The 17,999-nt window shown below is 37.4% G+C and overlaps 4 protein-coding genes across 4 annotated transcripts in view; 3 read left to right on the top strand and 1 right to left on the bottom strand.

The window, feature by feature from the left end:
* The window catches only part of LOC111431386, a 6,693-nt gene extending 2,465 nt beyond the window's left edge, over positions 1–4,228 (top strand). Inside the window, exons 3-5 of the mRNA XM_023068012.1 lie at positions 856–2,424; positions 3,214–3,361; positions 4,001–4,228. Of these exons, the coding sequence (XP_022923780.1) occupies positions 856–2,424; positions 3,214–3,243 (1,599 nt within the window). The 3' untranslated portion in view covers positions 3,244–3,361; positions 4,001–4,228. The remainder of the gene's footprint in view (positions 1–855; positions 2,425–3,213; positions 3,362–4,000) is intronic.
* Positions 4,229–4,733: 505 nt separating this feature from the next.
* On the top strand, positions 4,734–5,228 carry LOC111460852. Its single transcript, XM_023104189.1, has one exon. The coding sequence runs from the start codon at positions 4,734–4,736 to the stop codon at positions 5,226–5,228; it is 495 nt and encodes a 164-aa protein (XP_022959957.1).
* A 1,081-nt stretch (positions 5,229–6,309) lies between these two features.
* Positions 6,310–7,718, top strand: LOC111464094 (phytolongin Phyl2.2-like). Its single transcript, XM_023108182.1, has one exon. The coding sequence runs from the start codon at positions 6,699–6,701 to the stop codon at positions 7,437–7,439; it is 741 nt and encodes a 246-aa protein (XP_022963950.1). The 5' UTR covers positions 6,310–6,698; the 3' UTR covers positions 7,440–7,718.
* A 311-nt stretch (positions 7,719–8,029) lies between these two features.
* LOC111464085 (PP2A regulatory subunit TAP46-like) lies at positions 8,030–11,644 on the bottom strand. The gene is made up of 9 exons (XM_023108169.1): positions 11,332–11,644; positions 11,124–11,246; positions 10,117–10,203; positions 9,863–9,961; positions 9,495–9,656; positions 9,276–9,311; positions 9,119–9,190; positions 8,665–8,945; positions 8,030–8,515 (listed from the first exon to the last, which is right to left on the bottom strand). Exons 1-9 carry the CDS (start codon positions 11,410–11,412, stop codon positions 8,260–8,262), a joined length of 1,197 nt encoding a protein of 398 aa, XP_022963937.1. The 5' UTR covers positions 11,413–11,644; the 3' UTR covers positions 8,030–8,259.
* Between the last annotated feature and the right edge of the window lie 6,355 nt (positions 11,645–17,999).

Below are 17,999 nucleotides of genomic sequence, written 5' to 3'. Positions count from 1 at the left end.
AAAAAAAAAAAAAAAAAAAAAAAAAAAAAAAAAAAAAAAAAAAAAAAAAAAAAAAAAAAAAACTAGGGGTTGGGAGTTGAGAGAACCCCACACAAAAGAGAGCTACATAATCAAAGCGACAGTTTCATAGAATTTTAGATTTGCATTTAAACAACTTTCCTCCTAGACTTACACAGGCTAGAGATCCACCTTATCTGGAAGACATATGGCCGTACCGAAGTCATAAGGTAGCATCAAACCCTTTGAACATAAGGGCAATGGAGAAGAATATGATCGAGTGCCCCAGGCTCTTAAAACAAAAGCGGCAGAGACAGAAGGAGATAACCCAACTTGGGAACTCCCCTTGTAACTTTTCAGCAGCATTAAGGCTTCTACATTGAAGGGACCAAGTGGAGAATTTCACTTTCTTTGGGACTTTTAACTTCCATCTATAATTCACCGGGGGGTTTTCATCTAGGCTTTCAGCTTGCTATGGTTTATAAAGGCTAACTGGTGTAGAATATTTTATTAAATGCTAGAAGCAACTCACTGGAGTTGTTAACAATGCATTTCAAACACATTGGAAATAGGTGAAAATAGTCTAGATATTTGAATTCTCAAGTTCATTGATGTGTTTATGAGACTAAAACACATGGAATAGGAATTTTAAAAAGGCCCACTTTTTACCTTGCTTGCATTACGGAGGCATAGCCAATTAGTCCTGGTTTATTATTGTAGTGGCCATTTCCAATTTTGCAATAAACTGAATTGATTATCGATCTAACATGGGCAAAAATAGTATCATTATTATTGTAGTAGCCATTTCTAACTGCTTTTCTTATTTCATCCAAATGAACATAACACTCTCCTTCGCAGATGCGTGAAGCAGAAATTACATCATTATGCCAGAGGAGAAAAGTTGAAGAGCTTGAAGCAAAACTTCATGAGGCGGAGGATGTGATAACAGATCTTAGAATACAGTTGAAAGAGGCACAATTCCAGTTGGAGAAGGAGAAAAAAGACAAAATGCAGCCTTTGGAAGGGATGATTATGAATAAAATTACTCTCTCTAGTCAGTCTATCCTTGATCCAGATTCTTCCTGTCCTTCCTCATCAGAACTGCAAACAGTGTCTTCTAATTTGAGGAACACGAAGATGGAAAAGATAGCCCATGCAATACATGATAGTGTGCCAAAGTCTGTCGAACATTCATCTGTTTCTCAAGTGGACATTGTCCACGCTCACGATTCTGACTCTTCCTCCATGGTAGTGAGAACCAAGGAGCGCAGATCATATGGGAAGAGATGCACCCAGAGAATTCGTGCATTAGAAAGGAATTACCTGGATTATAGCTTACCTCTAGGTATTGATGTAAAAGATAACCAAGTCCTTGAGGAAAAGGAACCTTTAGTAAAAAAGAAGGCCAAGGAGGAAGGAGGCCTTTCTACCAGAATTGGAAAGACAGATATAGGGAAGAGGGTGCATGGTGCTGTGTTAAAGAGATCTGTAAAGCTCCATACATTAAGAAGGACGTCTCAATTTGGAAAATGTAAAACAGGCTCTTGCAGGTTGCATGGTAGTCAACTAACAAAACCTCATCATCCATCATGCATCATTTCCCTTTGCAGGCCATATTTGAAAGATGATGACGTGAGATCTGATAATAATGAATATTCTGCACCATCTCTGATGGCTGATAGTGGGAATGTGGGAAAAAAATCTTGTTTGCCGGAGGAGCATAAAACTGACAGTTACAGCGGTGCAAGTGGAAATTCTAATGGGAGGCAACCACAAGGGAACATGAAGCGTGAGAATTTAAATGGTCACTCGCCTGACCAGCCCATCAATCCTCGTGATAAGTGTTTTTTCCTGTCCCCATGTACGACTTCCACTAATCTAGTTAATGATAACGGAAAATCTGGTGATGATCATTCCAAAACTAAGCATCAGAGCAAGATGAAGAAATTAACCTGCTTGGATCCAGGACTCACATCAACTGGAAGTTATGTCGACTCTACATCAGTACCTGCTAGTGTTACTGCCAGTATTAAGGTCAATAGTTCCGAATTTCTTGAGAATACAGCAAACAATAAGAAGGAACTGATGGCATTGTCAGTGAAACAGGAAAGTGATGAAATAAGGAATTTGATTTGTCCAAGTTTTGAGTTGAACTCTGAAATAAATCCTAATACGAAATGCGGGCAAATATGTGTAGTTACGAACTGCTCTCCTTGCCAAGTAGACAAGAAACACCTCAATTGTACTAGACAAAGCAAACGCAAGAGGGAAGCCATGGGCATTTCAGATGAAAATATTTCTCCTGAAAAGAGAAATGGAAAAAGGAGCTTGGGTGAAAAACTAAAATTTGAGCCTCAGTTTGAGAGGACTGACTTGAACAGAGAATCAACGAGGGAGAGTCGACAGCTATCTGAAGTTGCTCGTCAGGTTGGTTACAAATTCTCTTTTGCAATTTTGAACGTGTGATGAACTGGCATAAGATGTTGAGATTTTATTTAGAATGGGGAACAAAACTCAGTTGTTTTAGCCTGCAATATTTTGAATGTTTTACATGGTGAAAACTCATTTTAATGTTCTCTTAGGAACAGATGGCCGACTCCTTAATTGAGTTCAATATTTTCTTCTGGCATTAGCCCAAGTCAGCTTTTTGATTACGAATGTTAATCATTCTGTTGTTCACTTATGAATTTCAACCAGGAAAAGGAAAACATCTCACTTTATTTTCGAACTGTTTTTAGGAGGTAGTTGGTTTATGGGGTTGGGAACTCTGAGTTTCTATGATTTATTTTAGATTATGCAAGGAATGAGTTTTAGAAGTTTATTTGTTTAGCTTCTGGGTTTGCATTTATGGAAGCTAGTGTATAATCAATACAGTTAGTGGACCAACTAAGTAAGTAGAAGATTGGAATAAAAAAATCTACTGACCAAATATAAATTTGTGTACAAAAGGCAATCCAACGGATCCAACATCCTTACCCTAAACACCCCTTGAGAGTTTAGTTTAGTTTTTAACATTCAACTAGAATAGGTTTGAAACAACTTGTACCATTGAATTCTTTTTCTACTATTTATTTAGTAAGACTCTAGTGCTGGTTATGTTACTTGCAAATTGCATATACTTGATGAGGTTCTGTCCATATACTCATCATTTGGTTGGTTCAGATCCTAAGTGCTTGGTTACAATTTTCTGTAACTTCCTACTTTTTTTTCCCGCAGCTCATATCTCTGTCTAGAGAAAGATGGTAGTAATAGTGGTGATTTCTTTTCGGCCCTCAACACAATCAGAACCTGGATATGATTGGTCATCCAACACGTCGGTTCTCCTCACAGTTCTTCAGAATTTACTTTTCCAAGGAATCCACAGGTTGGTGTTTAGCTTCACATAGTTTGTAGCTTGCTTTCTAATGTTTAGTTTAATTTATTGAAAAAGAAAAAATCAATAACAAAAAGCATCAGGAATATCTTCAGCTTCAATGTGATGATGGTGTGAAATGATACAAGTAGGGTCATTTTGTGATGATCTATGTAACTCAACATGTTTTGAAGCAAGCATGCCTTCGAATTTTTATTTCTACTTTTTTGCATTTTTGTTCTATCATCATCGACTATGCATTGACATTACACTGCTTTTTTCACTGATGAAAGGTGAGAGACCTTTTAGTACCAAAATGAAAGAAGTGAGATCTTTTGCAGGTGTTTTTCACTTTCCCAGACACATCGGATTCTTTGTATAGCTTTTTCCACTCTGTTATTTTCTTACAAGATTTGGTTGAGAACGAGATTTCTGATATGATAAACTTTACAAGGACTATTTTATCTCCAAAATGAAATTTGAAGAAAATTAGAAATATTACACAAAATATTGACAGTGAAATTAGTTGAGGTGCACACAAGATAGCTCACACACTCATCCATATAAAAAAAATCTTATGATAATGATGTATGCCTTATTGAATTTTTATTGGTCGGAGTATTTGTTGACATTAATGTTTTTTCTTCCAAGGTGAGGAGCCAAAGGAGGAAAACTGATGCTAACACCAAGGAAGACTTGTTTGGTAATGAACAGATACATATCCAAGTCATATTTAATATTCATTATTTTTATTTATAAATTATAAGGGACCAAATATATAGTTAAATTAAGTATTTGTTAGAACACCTTTCAACTTGTTGCGAGAAATGCTCTTTATGTCTTCCGTTTCATTTTTTGGTTAAATAGTTTCATTTATTCTATCATTCCTTGGTAATTTCAATGGCCACACACACACACACACATTTTTTTAAATAAATCAAATATATATTTTTTGGACACAATTCTTTATATAAAAAAGGCTACTAGAAGTAGCTCTCTCCTATTCCCAACGAAGCTAAGAACACATGAATTAGGCATCCGAGAAAGACAAGGAATGAGCACGCCAGGACCCAACATGAGCACATCCATTACTTCGATCCTAACTCCTAATCCTATGTTGGAGCAATCATAAACTAAACCCAATAGAAAATATAAAAAAAAAAAGAAAAGGGAGTGAGAGTTGCAGGCTTTAGCATAGCTATGTCTTCTTGTCTTCCCGAGCAGCTGCACCTTGTCCCTTTGATATCATTAAAGCCTGCTGCTTCCAACGTTGGCCCACACCCACCCCACACAACCCAACAAATTCAAACCAATTCCTTTCCCACCATATAAACAAACACAGCAGGATTTGAGTGTTCAAATTTTTGAGTAGAAATCATCAAACATGTGGAGGGCGGAGGAAGGTTGCAGGGAATCGAAGCAAGGAGAGGTTGAAGATAAAGATTGTACAAGCAGAGGTGTGTTGTCAGCTGGAACGGCATTGTTAATGGCAGCTTGTTTGAAGAGAGCTGTGGTTCTGTTCTTCTTGGTTGAGCAATGGCGGATCTGGGTGTTCCTTGCGTTGAATCTCATCCTTGTAACAATCTTCTTCACTTCCAGTCCTGCAAGTTACAGTGAAAGCCAAACCCAAGAGCCGACGAAGAAGAAGAAGATTAGAAGCAGCGAGCCTGAAAAAGTGGAAGAAGTTGAGATCAAACAGCAGGAGATGGATAAAGAAGAGGAAATTGAAGAAGATGAAGAAGAAGAGGTAATTGGGTTGTCGAAAGAGGAGTTGAATGAGAGAGTTGAAGCTTTCATTGTGATGTTCAAGAAGCAATTGATTTCAGATGCGAGAAAAGTGGGAAGTAGACGAACCCCATTGAGCTATAAGACTCAATAGCCAAATTTGGAGGGAAAGACCGACCACTATCTCAGCGATGCCTTAACCTTTGACCTAACCGTTACCCATTTTGCAACAACGAAGGAGGACATTGAAAGACTACCGAAGCCAAATGAAAATGAATCCTTTTCTTTTCCCTTCGGTCTAAGCTTTTGGGATTGGAATGGAGGACGAAAATGAAAATGAAATGAAGATGTTCTTTAGTTATTTAGCGAGGTTAAAAAAAATGTAACCTTAAAGCATAACTTCGAAATATATGAGCAAATATGATTTTAGCACTCATCCTAAGTTTTTTTTTTTTGTTCTTTTTTTTTGTTCGTATGGATCGTTTTCATTCATTCTCTTGCTCATCGATATAGGTGCAACATGTTTCTTTGTAATTATAGGTACAAAGTCGATAACAAAATTCAAAGGTGGAAGTTCTTTTCGTAGAAGGATGGTTGAAAATATAGCATACTCAACCAACATATTAGCAAACCTTAGAACTATTTGCAAATCCGGCAAAATTTAAGCGAACCCATGTGAAAAGACTAAAAACTCCTTCTACTCCTTCTATCACTCCGTTGATAAACTACAAATGGGAGTAAAGTCTATAAGTGATAGAGGTGAAAAATTTCATAGAGAGTTACGTTATTACATCTTCTATTAACGACCATCATCTAACTAGAGATTGACTCATAACCGCGAAATATTTGAATTTTTGATCTTATAGTTAAAATCATTAATTAAATGGGGAGGATGATGAAACTAATATTAACCAAAGATGACGTCAAAATAATCTAATGTATCGACCCCAAAAACATATGGACAACGGTTATGCAAAGTAAAATTTTATCCTTAAAAAGAATTTCTAAAGATATGTTTGTTCCTCCCTATCTCTAATATACTTTTTTAGTTAGTTAATTTTTATTTATTTATTTTTAGCAATTTTGAGGAGATAATGATAATGACTATAAGTCAAAACCACAGGATTGGAAGGGGGGCTTTTACGTAGTATCAGCAATTAATAGGGGGGCGAATGCCACGCTGGCAATCGTTTTTCTGTTGGTTTCTCTGATGTCTTTTTCCGCCCTTTCGTATACAACAATTTCCCCGTCCTCTTCTTCCAACAGAAAGTCCAAACCCTAGAGAGAGAGAGAGAGAGAGAGAGAGAAAAACCGTTCTCCAAGGGATTCTAATACTTCTCTTCATACATTAAAATTGATGAGAAAGATGCAGAATTAGAATCGAAGTTTTTGGATTCTGTTCACGGACATTCACGAATGTGTGCGCTATAATGCGGGACTTGATTTGGAGTCCCTGATTTTTGTGAAATCCGTCAAGCCAACCGACTTTTTTGTGGGATTTGATTTTTGCCAAATGATTCTGTGATCTCACATTGAAATTTGTTTTCGATCGGATTCGAATTTGAGAATCTGAATTCCATTCTACGAGAATCGAAGCGGTGGGGGGTTTCATTTGAATCCGTGAATGGTTTCGAATCCAGATCTTGTGTTCTATGCCTGCATTGCAAGAGGAACTGTAATCCTTGCTGAATTCAATCGAGAGCCGAATCTCAATGATTTGGCTTTCAGATGCATCGAGAAAGCTCCTCCTCATCACTCAACCTTCTCTCATACCGTTAGAAACAGAGTGTACACCTTTTTGATCGAAGGTCCCTTCGTTTATTTTGGAATCTTCCATGAGGACCTTTTCAGATCGGAGGTTTGTGGTTTCTTAAACCGCTTAAGGCGAGCTTTCGAGGACTTCATCGAAAGCGAATTACGCAAGGGTTTCGAGAATTTCACTTCTAATTGCTTTCAATCGCAGTTCGATTCGATTTTCCGGCGTATCCTAACGTCGAATCAGGACCAGACGTCGTCGGGCTTGGATTCAGATAAAAGAAAGAAGACATCGCTTATTTCGAAGTTCTCGAAACCCTGTAGCCTAATGAAGAAGAAGAAGAAAGTGGTTGGAGATGCTAATAGCGAAGAGGGAAAATACGCATCAACTGTGGATGATTCTGTGGATCTGTATGACGATAACAATGGCTTATGCAGTAGAGATATCACATTGCTGATGCAAAAGAATGGTTCATATGAGCGTCAGAAAGCAAAGCAAATATGGCGGAAGCATGTTTGGGTTGTTCTGTCCATCGACTTGTTTGTATGTCTGGTTTTGTTCGCCATATGGCTTTGGGTTTGCAGTGGATTTCAGTGCATTGAGAGCTGAAATCCTGCTGAGTTTTTATGGGTTTCAATCCTTGATTGGCAGCAATGGCCATTGGAATGGATAATCACTGATGGTTAAAACGGAGACGATTGCTTCACGAAGAAAGCGGTGGTGATGATTCACGTAAGCTTCAAGTTATTTTTTACTTTGCTGGTAAATATTTATGGGTTTCTTGATTTCTTTTCATACACATCATGTACGATTCTCAAAATTGACAAAAACAAATCAATGGAGTTCAGTTTATACGAATGAAAATAAAGATGGTCTCTGTTTTGGTCATTTCTCACACCTTCAATCTGAACATGAAATTGGGATTCTGTCAACGAAGATATCATCTAAACTTGCTTGGAAACGATTCTTGAATGAATGCTTCTTCAGTTCGTGAAAAGTTGTTCTATTTATTTAAGGATTAAATTACATATCAAGTCCTACTGAAACTTGCAATAAAATAAAACATCTCAACATCTCCCATTCGTGTTGGAGATGGGAGTTCATTAAGAATTCACCTATCCACATGTCACTATCACATTATCTTCAAGGGTAGGATGTCATTGTCACATTGTCTTCAAGGGCATTTTAGGAATGAGATATGATTGGATGTTGACTTTGCAATCAATGGAAAATTTATCTGGTTTGTTGAATGATAACGAACTAAAGGTAGGTAGCACCGTACAGAAGTTATCATCCATCCTACGATAAGAAACAATCAAACTACACCCCAACTCTACTTTCAACCTCTCATGAACAAGGATTCCGTTACATGGTATAATAATCGGATCTCGAATCCATAGAACTTCGGAATCTCTGGTTACAGTTCCTCCTACCCACAGGGCGTAAGCTTCTTATTGCCTGCACCTCGAGGATTGTCGTCTTTCCAGTCATCCCATGCTCTGGCCTTCTCCTGGGCAGCATCATCGTCTTCGTCATCGGCATCCTCACTTTGCCCTGGTTTTCGAGTTTCATCCTTATACCATGCGGAGTTTGCTTCTTCTATGAACTTAGCAGTCCTCTCTTGCCATTTGTTCATCATTTCCATCTCCCTCAGCCCTGCGTCCTCGATGCTCATGGTTGGCATCCTTTCCACACAAAATTTCAACCCATAAATTATCCATGTGTATCATACAACTCCGAATCATAACTTGCTTTCAATGTTTTTCAACTTTCTGGAGGAAAGATATGAATCCTTAGACAATTTCAAAAACAAAACTTTTTAAAAACTACATACCTAAAGCCAGGTTGGAAAACCTGGGCAGCCAACCTCTCCCTCTCACTCGTAAGGGGTCCACTTACAAGACTTGCTGGTCCAAATATGAGAGGCTGATGTTTGTGATCATGTGTTTCAGACACATTTGCTCTCCCTTCTAAAACATCCCGAGCAAACGTTGCACAAGTGATTGGTGGCGCTGGTTTTGAATATCTTGCTCTCACGACCCCGTCACGATGCCAATCTTCTGCTCTTTTCATACGATCATCAAGAATCTCTCTAGATAAGTTCTTGTCCCCATCCTGACATATATAGCAAAGAACAGTTGCTCTTAGAATTCTAACAAGAAAACATAAAAGAGAATTCATCTATTTGACATATCATGGCTCCGATTAATGATAGAGAGCGAATGACGTAAACAGCGCACGAAATGCTTTAAGCATGCTCGCACAAAGTCTGGAATGTAGCTTCTTACCTTTTCTTGTATTTCCTTGATGGAAGAGAGCATCTCTTCCTCCTCCTTCAGCATCTCTAGTAGATCAAAAGCCTGAATATATAGCATTCCAGGAAAATTTGAGTACAATCCTAGAGAGCAACAACCTGGAGATGTTAAATAATTCTGCATAACTGACCTTGCAGATAGCCAAAGTGATGGTCGTAAGCCAAGCCTACAGCAAAGAAAGAACACAATGTAATTAACAACGACTAAGAAAAAACATAAAAAAGCCTATAGAAAGATTCAAAAGAGGAACGGCAAACGTTCAAAATATTTCACACCCTAGAACAGGCAATGTGACAGAAAATAGAGAGAAATGGAATACTACTGCTATATGATTTTAAAAAAAAATAACCTCTCGCTCTTCCTCTCCATCATCTTCCAGCACATCCTCCTCTCCAGCCTCTATAGGAGCAGACAAAGCAGATGCTTTGCTTGAACGCCCACGGCGCTCTTTTCGCTCCTTTATCTCAAGTAACTTTGACTCAGCAGCCTTTTGACGTTTGAACCTTGCAATCTACAAACAAACATTAAGAAATAAGTTCAAGAATGGAACTGCAGTTCCATCCACAATATTAAGAAACATCTCATATTATGCAAGAATTGATGATTTAAAATCTGTGTCATGACATCAAAAACCAGTCACCCCATCATAATTAATAATTGCTCCCCCATCTCCGGCAGAAAAAAAAAAATCTCAAAATGTGATGCGGGTATACGTACTTTCCGAGCCCTTCGATCTGCAAGGGAATTTCCTTCAGTAGATGTTTCGAGTTCCTCTTTTGGCACCAGTTCCATAGTTTCACAAAATGCTATGAACTCCTAAATAGATGTCAATTATTCGTATTTTAAAAAGTTAATGATGAAGCCTTAAAATAATAAGATCAAATTTTATTATTATTCCACACATATTTCTTTTTACCATGAAACATGAGCTTCGGAAATTACTCAGATGTGAAATAGTAGACAGCACTAACCTTTAATTTTGCCTGGGAAGCCTTAAGGATCTCTATCCTGTCATCTTGTGCAATCTTCTCAGTCAACTCAGCAAGATAAAATGGCACCTACAGGAAACAACTATCAGAAATAAAATATATGGATTTTCTGGTGACTGTAGAAAAGGCCGTTAAAACTATCCATTTCAAAGAAATATCAATCATAAATAACATATTTCGAACCCTATGCGTTAATGAAGTTATAAACGATGGTGAAATATATTTGCAAAGAGTTGTCTAGCTAGGATAAAAGATAGTAGCATGGGAGATATCGGGAAGGTTTGGTTGGTAAAACATTGGTCTTGAGATTTCTATTTGTGGGGCACTGTATACTAAAAGCTTCTACGATAAGCAAGTGAATGGGCGCGGTGCGTGGCGAAATGAATAGATGGTACTGAAACTTTCCACTCTTTATAGCTTAAATAAAACAGAGCATCAATCTTAAGTGCAAAGCCAGAAGCCTAATCTCTTTTCTTTCACTCGGTACAACTTCAAAATCGGAGTAAGTAGCCTCATTTGTAGCCAACAAAAGACATGCCTACTAGAGATAGGAAATGAAAAAATAATGAGTCATAATAAAATAATCTCCCCAATACTATGATAGGAAATTAAAGAAATATCAGTAAAACTATACCTAATATGAACAGTCTTCTTCGCATATCTAATTAAAAAAGAGGTATAATCTATACCAAATTATCAACCACAAAACCATTTCGATCCCTCCTCCTATATCCTTCATCTTTCATACATACTGAAACGGAATGACTTTCTGAAGTGTTTTGGAGCATTCAGAAACTCAAGTAGGCCTTCACTATCGCTGTGGAAGAACTACAAAGTAGCACTACAACGAATCAGCAACACAACAAAGTCTATGCTGATAAGCTCTTCTGATTAAACCGTCGGTCACCATTTTACTAATGTTATTATAATTATGATGAGGTAACCCTTGAATACAAAAAGCTAAAGAAAAAATTAAAATAAGAACTTACCATAATATATTTCAGATTTCCGGTGCTGATATCCTCCTTAGTCTCGTTAACTGAGAACAAGCCCAACTTCCCAATCATATCCTCGCACTTCCGTAATGCTTCACAACCCTTCCTCACACCATCCTAAATTTCCCAAAACGGAAGAGAAAATAAAAACCACCAAAATACACAAACCCATCGAAGGAATTCAAAGGTACAGTAAGGGTACCTGATCCGACGCAGACTCAGTTGCTGCGTCATAAATCTTCCTCGCTTGTTCGAAAATTGACGGAAGAGGCAGGTCCTCCATTTATTGTAATCTCGCAGAGCAGACCCTAATAACCGCCTAAAAATGGATGGAAGATGAATTCACATGAAAACTCCGGGAATCAGAATTCGAATCCCTAGGTTTTGTCGATGAGAAATTGGAAGGAATCAGTTTTGAGATAGAGAAATGGAAGAACAACGGCGATCAGAGTTCGACTTTTCGAGTCTCCGTTGCGGCGTACGGTGATGTCTAGATGTTTAGGATTCGGTGTTGACACGTACACAAGAGGTTATAGTGTGGTCTGTGTCCAGATCATGCCACGTCAGTAAATTACAAGGATGGTAGAAGCTAGAAGGCTTTTCACATCACTCGAAACCAGGGTAGGCTTTTAAATTTGGACTGAGCCGTGAGCCCAATGAAGGGAAGATCCATAAATAATTGGCCCAATAAGAATTTCACAGATGGGCTTTTAAAGTTGGAATGGACCGTGAGCCCAATGAAGAAAAGATCCATAAAAAGTGGGCACAATAAGAATGTATACGAGTGGCCTTTTAAATTTGGAATGGGCTGAGAGCCCATTGAAGGGAAGATCATAAATAATTGGCCCAATAAGAATTTTACGGATGGGCTATTAAGTTTGGAATGGGCCGCGAGCCCAAGAAGGGAAGAATAAATAATTAGCCCAATAAGAATTTCACGGGTGGGCTTTTAAATGGAATGGGCCGTGAGCCCAATGAAGGGAAGTTCATAAATAACTGGCCCAATAAGAATTTCACGGGTGGGCTTCTAAGTTTGGAATGGGCCGCGAGGCCTATGAAGGTAAGATCCTTAAACAGTCTGCCGAATAAGCAATTATACGGGTGGGCTTTTAAATTTGGAATGGGCCGCGAGCCCAATGGAGTGAAGATCCATAAACAGTTGGTCCAATAAGCAATTATACGGTTGAGCGTTTAAATTTGTAATGGGCCGCGAGCCCAATGGAGTGAAGATCCATAAACAGGTGGTCCAATAAGCAATTATACGGTTGAGCGTTTAAATTTGGAATGGGCCGAGAGCCCAATGAAGGGAAGATCCATAAACAGGTTGCCCAATAAACATTGGATATAATCGGTACAATAAGCATTTCATACGGGTGGGCTTTTGAATTTGGCGTGGGCCGTGAGCCCAATGAAGGGAAGCTCCATAAATAATTGACCCAATAAGTATTTCATATAATGGGCCCAATAAACATTTCATACGAGTGGGCTTTTATATTTTGCGTGGGCCGTGAGCCCAATAAAGGGAAAATCCATAAATAATGGGCCCAATAAGCATTTCGTACGGGCGGGCTTTTAGATCAAAAAGTAGATTAACATTGATTAATTAAATTTATAAAAGCAAAGAAATACAAAGACCACCTTGTATTCCTATATTGGACATACATGCATGCATTCTAGACATCCTAGGCACATCCTTTTAGGGTATTCATATATAAAGAAATAAAATTCAGTAATCTTAAAAAAATACAAAGACCCCCTTGTGTATTCCTATATTGGACTAGATAAAAAATTTTAGATGAAGAGCTAAACTTGTAATTATTCGAGTGATTCTGGACAAAGAGATCAAATTCCATGAAATAAAGAACTAATGCTAAAAAGAGATTTATAAAGAACCCAAGGCAAGATTGAATCTAAGTAAAAGAGACTATTAGGCCAAAAGGCTCAAAAGCATTCTTGATCGGGGTCGTTTGGACCCTTATATTGCAAAACAATTAAGAACTTAAACTAGCATAAGTGAATCAATTTAGGTATACTAGATATCCTATGGACTAATATTTTTGGAACAAAACATAAGATAGGGTTTAAATTGATACACTTATCTAAATTTAGAACTTAAACTGATACCATTATTAGTTTATTTGATATTGGAAGTATAAATTAATTTTTGCAAAGATAAAGATAAGGAATAGACTATCATTTAACAAATTTTCAAAAATATAATGATACTAATTATTCTTACAAGAAATAATTTTTTTTTTTCTTTTTTAGTCATCCTATCTTTAAGATCGCTCTTATTCAAATGTGATATCGATTCGTTCATGCACCCTTTATTGACTCGGGTATCACATTCTTTCACTAATTTCAAGTTGCACATTCTATTACCAAAAGATTTTGAAAGGCACATTTTGTTACTAGCTTTTTTCACATGTATACTTATTCTTATTGTTATTATTCTCAAAGTAAGGTCATTGTCAGGTGCAAGGCTGATTGAACTTAAAATAGAAAGAGAATGAACCTGAAGCAGGAATGAAACAACATATGAACCTAATATGAGAGGTGGAAAAGTGAGAGAATTATGCTAAGTACAAAAGAAGAAGCTAGGTAGCACGTCGTGGGGAAATGGCAAGAGGCAAGAGGCATGAGGCATGATGCATGAGGCATGGGGTGAGGAGGTGGAGGGTGCCTTTTTAAAGCCCTCACTGCCATCGACTTAAAAAAACTGAGATAAGATAGATTCTTTCGTGCACATAGGAAGAAAGTGGTGGAACCACTTCCTCACTATATCCTTCTCCTTATTACTGTTCTAAGCCACTTACCCCATATCATTTCTAGGGCCCTCCCCCTCCTCGCTTGCTCTCCATTTTTTTCGTCTTTGTTCGTCTTTGTGGAGACCACGCTTTGAATGAGATGGGGAATCTTCGTTCTAGATGGCGATGATGATCGAGACGTCAAAAATCTCTTTCTTTGATTTTTTTTGAACAATATTCTTATTCGATTCCTGTAATTTATCAAACTCTGTTATCATGTTTAAAATTTGTTGCTTGTTATGATCGAAATCTAATCTCTCGAGTAATATCGAAAGTAAATGGTTGAATTTGGGCAGCTTTAAAATGATGGGGGGATGAGAGAATAAAGTAAAGGGAAATATATAGATCCTAAACAAAATCCCATATCCAAAAACATGGAAACAAAAGGAGTGTGCGTGGTTAAATCACTTCATTCTTTATGCTGAGAAATAATATGGCATTGGTAACCAGCTGTGTGGTCCTTATGATATCGACCACATTGTTGAAGATGGTTGTACAAATGTATTATCTTTTCATACTCTCACTTCCCTTCCTTGAAAGCTATTTTTCCTTCACCTCCCACCTCCAACATCTCACATCCATCTTCTTCCAACATATTTAAGTTTTTATATTATTAATAATAAAGGGTAAAGGATGAGAAATGCCGTCAAACAAAATTGGTTTATAACATGTGTTGTTGCGACACTCGAGTAAATGATGTGTACATGAATGAACTGAGTCACCTCCCAATGAGAATGATCTTGAGGATTGTATGGCTAAGAAAGGCTTAAAGGAAATGAAAGTTAGTATCTACACTAACAAGATGCACCTTGGTTCTCGATGGTTAGGTGACATCTTAGGAATTTTCCTTTGATGCATTTTAGTGAGGACAAAACATGCTGGAATGATTCGTGTTGGTCTGTGGAGATAATCTTCACTCTTAAGAAGCGAGAAATAGGTTACGTGACTATGTCGCAGGAGATGTAGAAGGATGTCGAGACCATCAGGTGCTGAATCGCATGGGGCATGGCCATACAACGAAGAATTATTCTCAATCAAATCGACTAAAAAAAAAAAAAAAAACTTTGGAGCGTCTAAGATTGAATCATTAAAAAGAAATGTGCATATTATTAAGTAATTATCCATTTTGTAAGAACTTCTTAGCATTGTCTTAAGTAGTGTGAGATCCCACTTCGATTAGAGAGAACAAAACATTCCTTATAAGAGAATGGAAGCCTCTCTGTATCAAACATATTTTAAAAACTTTGAGGCGAACCCCGAGTGGAAAAGCTCAAAGCAGTAGACTTGGGTTGTTACTCAGTCTAAAAATCCTCCTCGGTTGGGATGTTGAATTGGGCATGTTGTTCTTCCTTGTGAGGGTTAGTTGTGCTCATTTCTTGTGCATGCTCGAGTAATTGGCTCGATATTTCTTAGGATAAAAGTGTGTTAAACTAGAAAATGTCGAATGAAATATTTAACGACTAAACTTGTAATTTAACTCAATATGAGCGAAAGATTCGCTCTACCAACACTTAGCTACTTTTAAAATGATTAGAGCATAATTAAAATCAAACTTTCATAATTGAGGAATGAATATAATTCAACCTAAAAAAAAAAAAAAAAAAAAAAAAAGAAGCAAATTTATCTTTCTCCATAGATCTATGAAGATATGATCCTCATAGCCAAATCCAATCCCTGGGTGGTGGAGTTGTGAAGTTCACGTGAGACTGTCCCTTTGGCTGTTGCTTTCTGCAACCCTGGGGTTTGTTCCTTTGATACTCAAAAAGTCAACACACATGGCTATCCACTTACATCCCCTTCCATTGGCCACCACACCCTTTTCCTCAATTCACTATTTCCCCTCTCAAAACATCAAACTTAAAATGAGATGGGTTCGTTTCCAGATTCAAATGGACTGGACTCATATCTGTTCTTCCAAATTTAACACCATCCATCCTCCAACAGCCCTTTCGAATAAGGGCTAACCAGATGCCCTTTCCACTTTTCAAATTCTCTCTCTTTTGCTCTCTTTATTTCTTTGATTCCTTCTGTTTTGTGCTCTCATTCATTTCATTTCATGTTTATTATACCCATAATAAGCTTAAGCATTCATTAGTGTACCTAAATTAATTAATGGTAGGGCATGGACATGGACATGGACCTCTCTTAGCTACCAAGCTTGTTCTACGTACTGTTCATAACATATTTGTAAAGCAAAAACAAAAGTAAAAAAGATGGGGTTTTTCCCCAAGTAGATCCCTCAATGTTCCTTAAAAATAGATCACAAAGATATTACATATAATCTTCCATCTCACAACATGAGACCATGTACATTTAATCATCATCTCACAACTCCAAATAAAACTTCCTCTTTTTCTTTTTTGCTTTTCCTTTTCCTTTTTGGGTTCTTTCAAAAAGAAACCAAAGATTAACGCGCCAAACATTGTTCCATAATTAACTTTTAGATGCCTTCACATGTAGGCCTACGCCCCAGCCTAGGGTAACAAAATTGTAATTATATGGTGGAGATGGATAGATTAAATTGGGTTGGTTGAGTTAGTAGTCTAGTTCCACATATTGCTATGTTCGAGTGTAGGTGTTTTGAATTGGTCGTGTGGGCTAAGGCCGGGATACACCCTTAAATTCACGTATTAGAGTGGTATCATGTGATAAAACTCTAACGATAAAACGCTACCAAATAATATCCATTTTAGGAATGTTTCATTCTTTTTTCCAATCAACGTGGGATCTCACAATCCGTCTCCCTTGGAGGTTCATCGTCCTCACTGGCATACTGCTCGGTGTCCGACTCTTATACCATTTATAACAACCCAGGCCCACCAATAGCAAATATTGTCCACTTGATTCATTACGTAACATTGTCAGCCTCACGTTTTTAAAACGCGTCTACTATCCAACCGGCGTGGGTTCTCACAATCCACCCCCTGGGGGCCAAGCATCTCGTTAGTACACAGCCTGGTGTCTGGCCCTGATACCATTTGTAACAGACAAAGCCCACTTCTAGTAGATAGATACCATTATGTATGGTCGTCAGCCTCAATGTTAAAACGTGTGTATTAGGGGAGGTTTCCACACCCTTATAAGGAATGCTTGGTTCTTATCTTCTCATCAAACCTTGAACTTGATTTTTTTTTTTTTTTTTTGTGGAAAAAAATCTAAAATATAAAAGTAAAAGTGAGCATGATCGGAGCAATTATCGATATACTTTTTTGAGGGGAGGCATAGTGGTGAATGTTTTGGTAAATGGAGAAATACATAAATGTTTATTCGAATACTCTAAGATCTATACAGAAAATTATGTTGATTTCATAGTGATGGGATGTTGAAGAGCAAGGAAAGGCAAAGTTGGTTGCCAATATGACATTGGGGGCCAAACCCTGCAGTCCCAACTTCAAAAAAAAATAAATAAAAATAAAATAAAAAAGCAAAAGAAAAGACCATAAAAAAGGAGAGAAAAAATGTGTGTTTTTAAGAAAGAGAGTGAATTAGGTGCTTCAATATGATCCAATTAAAGTGGGTAGTAGGGTTCTTTATTTCATGCCCTAAGAAAGGAACATGACAATACTTGTGATACAAAAATTCACTCATCTTCAACACTCCTAACACCAACAGTTCATGTTCATGTTCATGTTCATCAAAGTTCTACGTTTGATCTTTATAAATATATTTCATGAATTGATAATTGTTTATGTTCCCCCTCCTTTGTGTGTGTATAAAGAATCATTTGTTAGATAACAGAAGAATGAGAAAAGGGGGGAAAAAAAGAAGCATTTTCTTAGGTCATTTGGCACCTTCCATGGCATCTCTCCACCACCATCGATAGAGCAAGAAGATATGAGTTTGCAGATGTTTATTTTGCCCCACGATCATGTGTTGAAAGGTGCTGCTGATTAAACATGCTTTAAAAGGACCCACTAACCGAACTTTTTCTTTCCCATCTTAATGTTCTAAATCATTGTGAAAATGAATTGTATTTGAATAGCCAACCCAAAAATGTGTACACGTTTCTTTCTCTCTACCTATCTACTATCATCATTACAAAGCGATTGCTATTAGATAGTAT

The sequence above is a fragment of the Cucurbita moschata genome, unplaced genomic scaffold, assembly GCF_002738365.1.
Source record: "Cucurbita moschata cultivar Rifu unplaced genomic scaffold, Cmos_1.0 Cmo_Scf00002, whole genome shotgun sequence".
Classification (NCBI taxonomy): domain Eukaryota; kingdom Viridiplantae; phylum Streptophyta; class Magnoliopsida; order Cucurbitales; family Cucurbitaceae; genus Cucurbita; species Cucurbita moschata.
The sequence above is the reverse complement of the archived record's forward strand: the minus strand, read 5'-3'. Positions and strand labels throughout refer to the sequence as shown.

Excerpts from the sequence above, each read along its gene's own strand:
- LOC111464085 (XM_023108169.1), bottom strand. The coding sequence starts at position 11,412 with ATGGAGGACCTGCCTCTTCCGTCAATTTTCGAACAAGCGAGGAAGATT. Across the intron at positions 9,191-9,275 it reads TCACTTTGGCTATCTGCAAG|GCTTTTGATCTACTAGAGAT; the intron begins GTCAGTTATGCA and ends CTATATATTCAG. Across the intron at positions 8,946-9,118 it reads TCAAGGAAATACAAGAAAAG|GATGGGGACAAGAACTTATC; the intron begins GTAAGAAGCTAC and ends TATATATGTCAG.
- LOC111460852 (XM_023104189.1), top strand. The coding sequence starts at position 4,734 with ATGTGGAGGGCGGAGGAAGGTTGCAGGGAATCGAAGCAAGGAGAGGTT.
- LOC111464094 (XM_023108182.1), top strand. The coding sequence starts at position 6,699 with ATGGTTTCGAATCCAGATCTTGTGTTCTATGCCTGCATTGCAAGAGGA.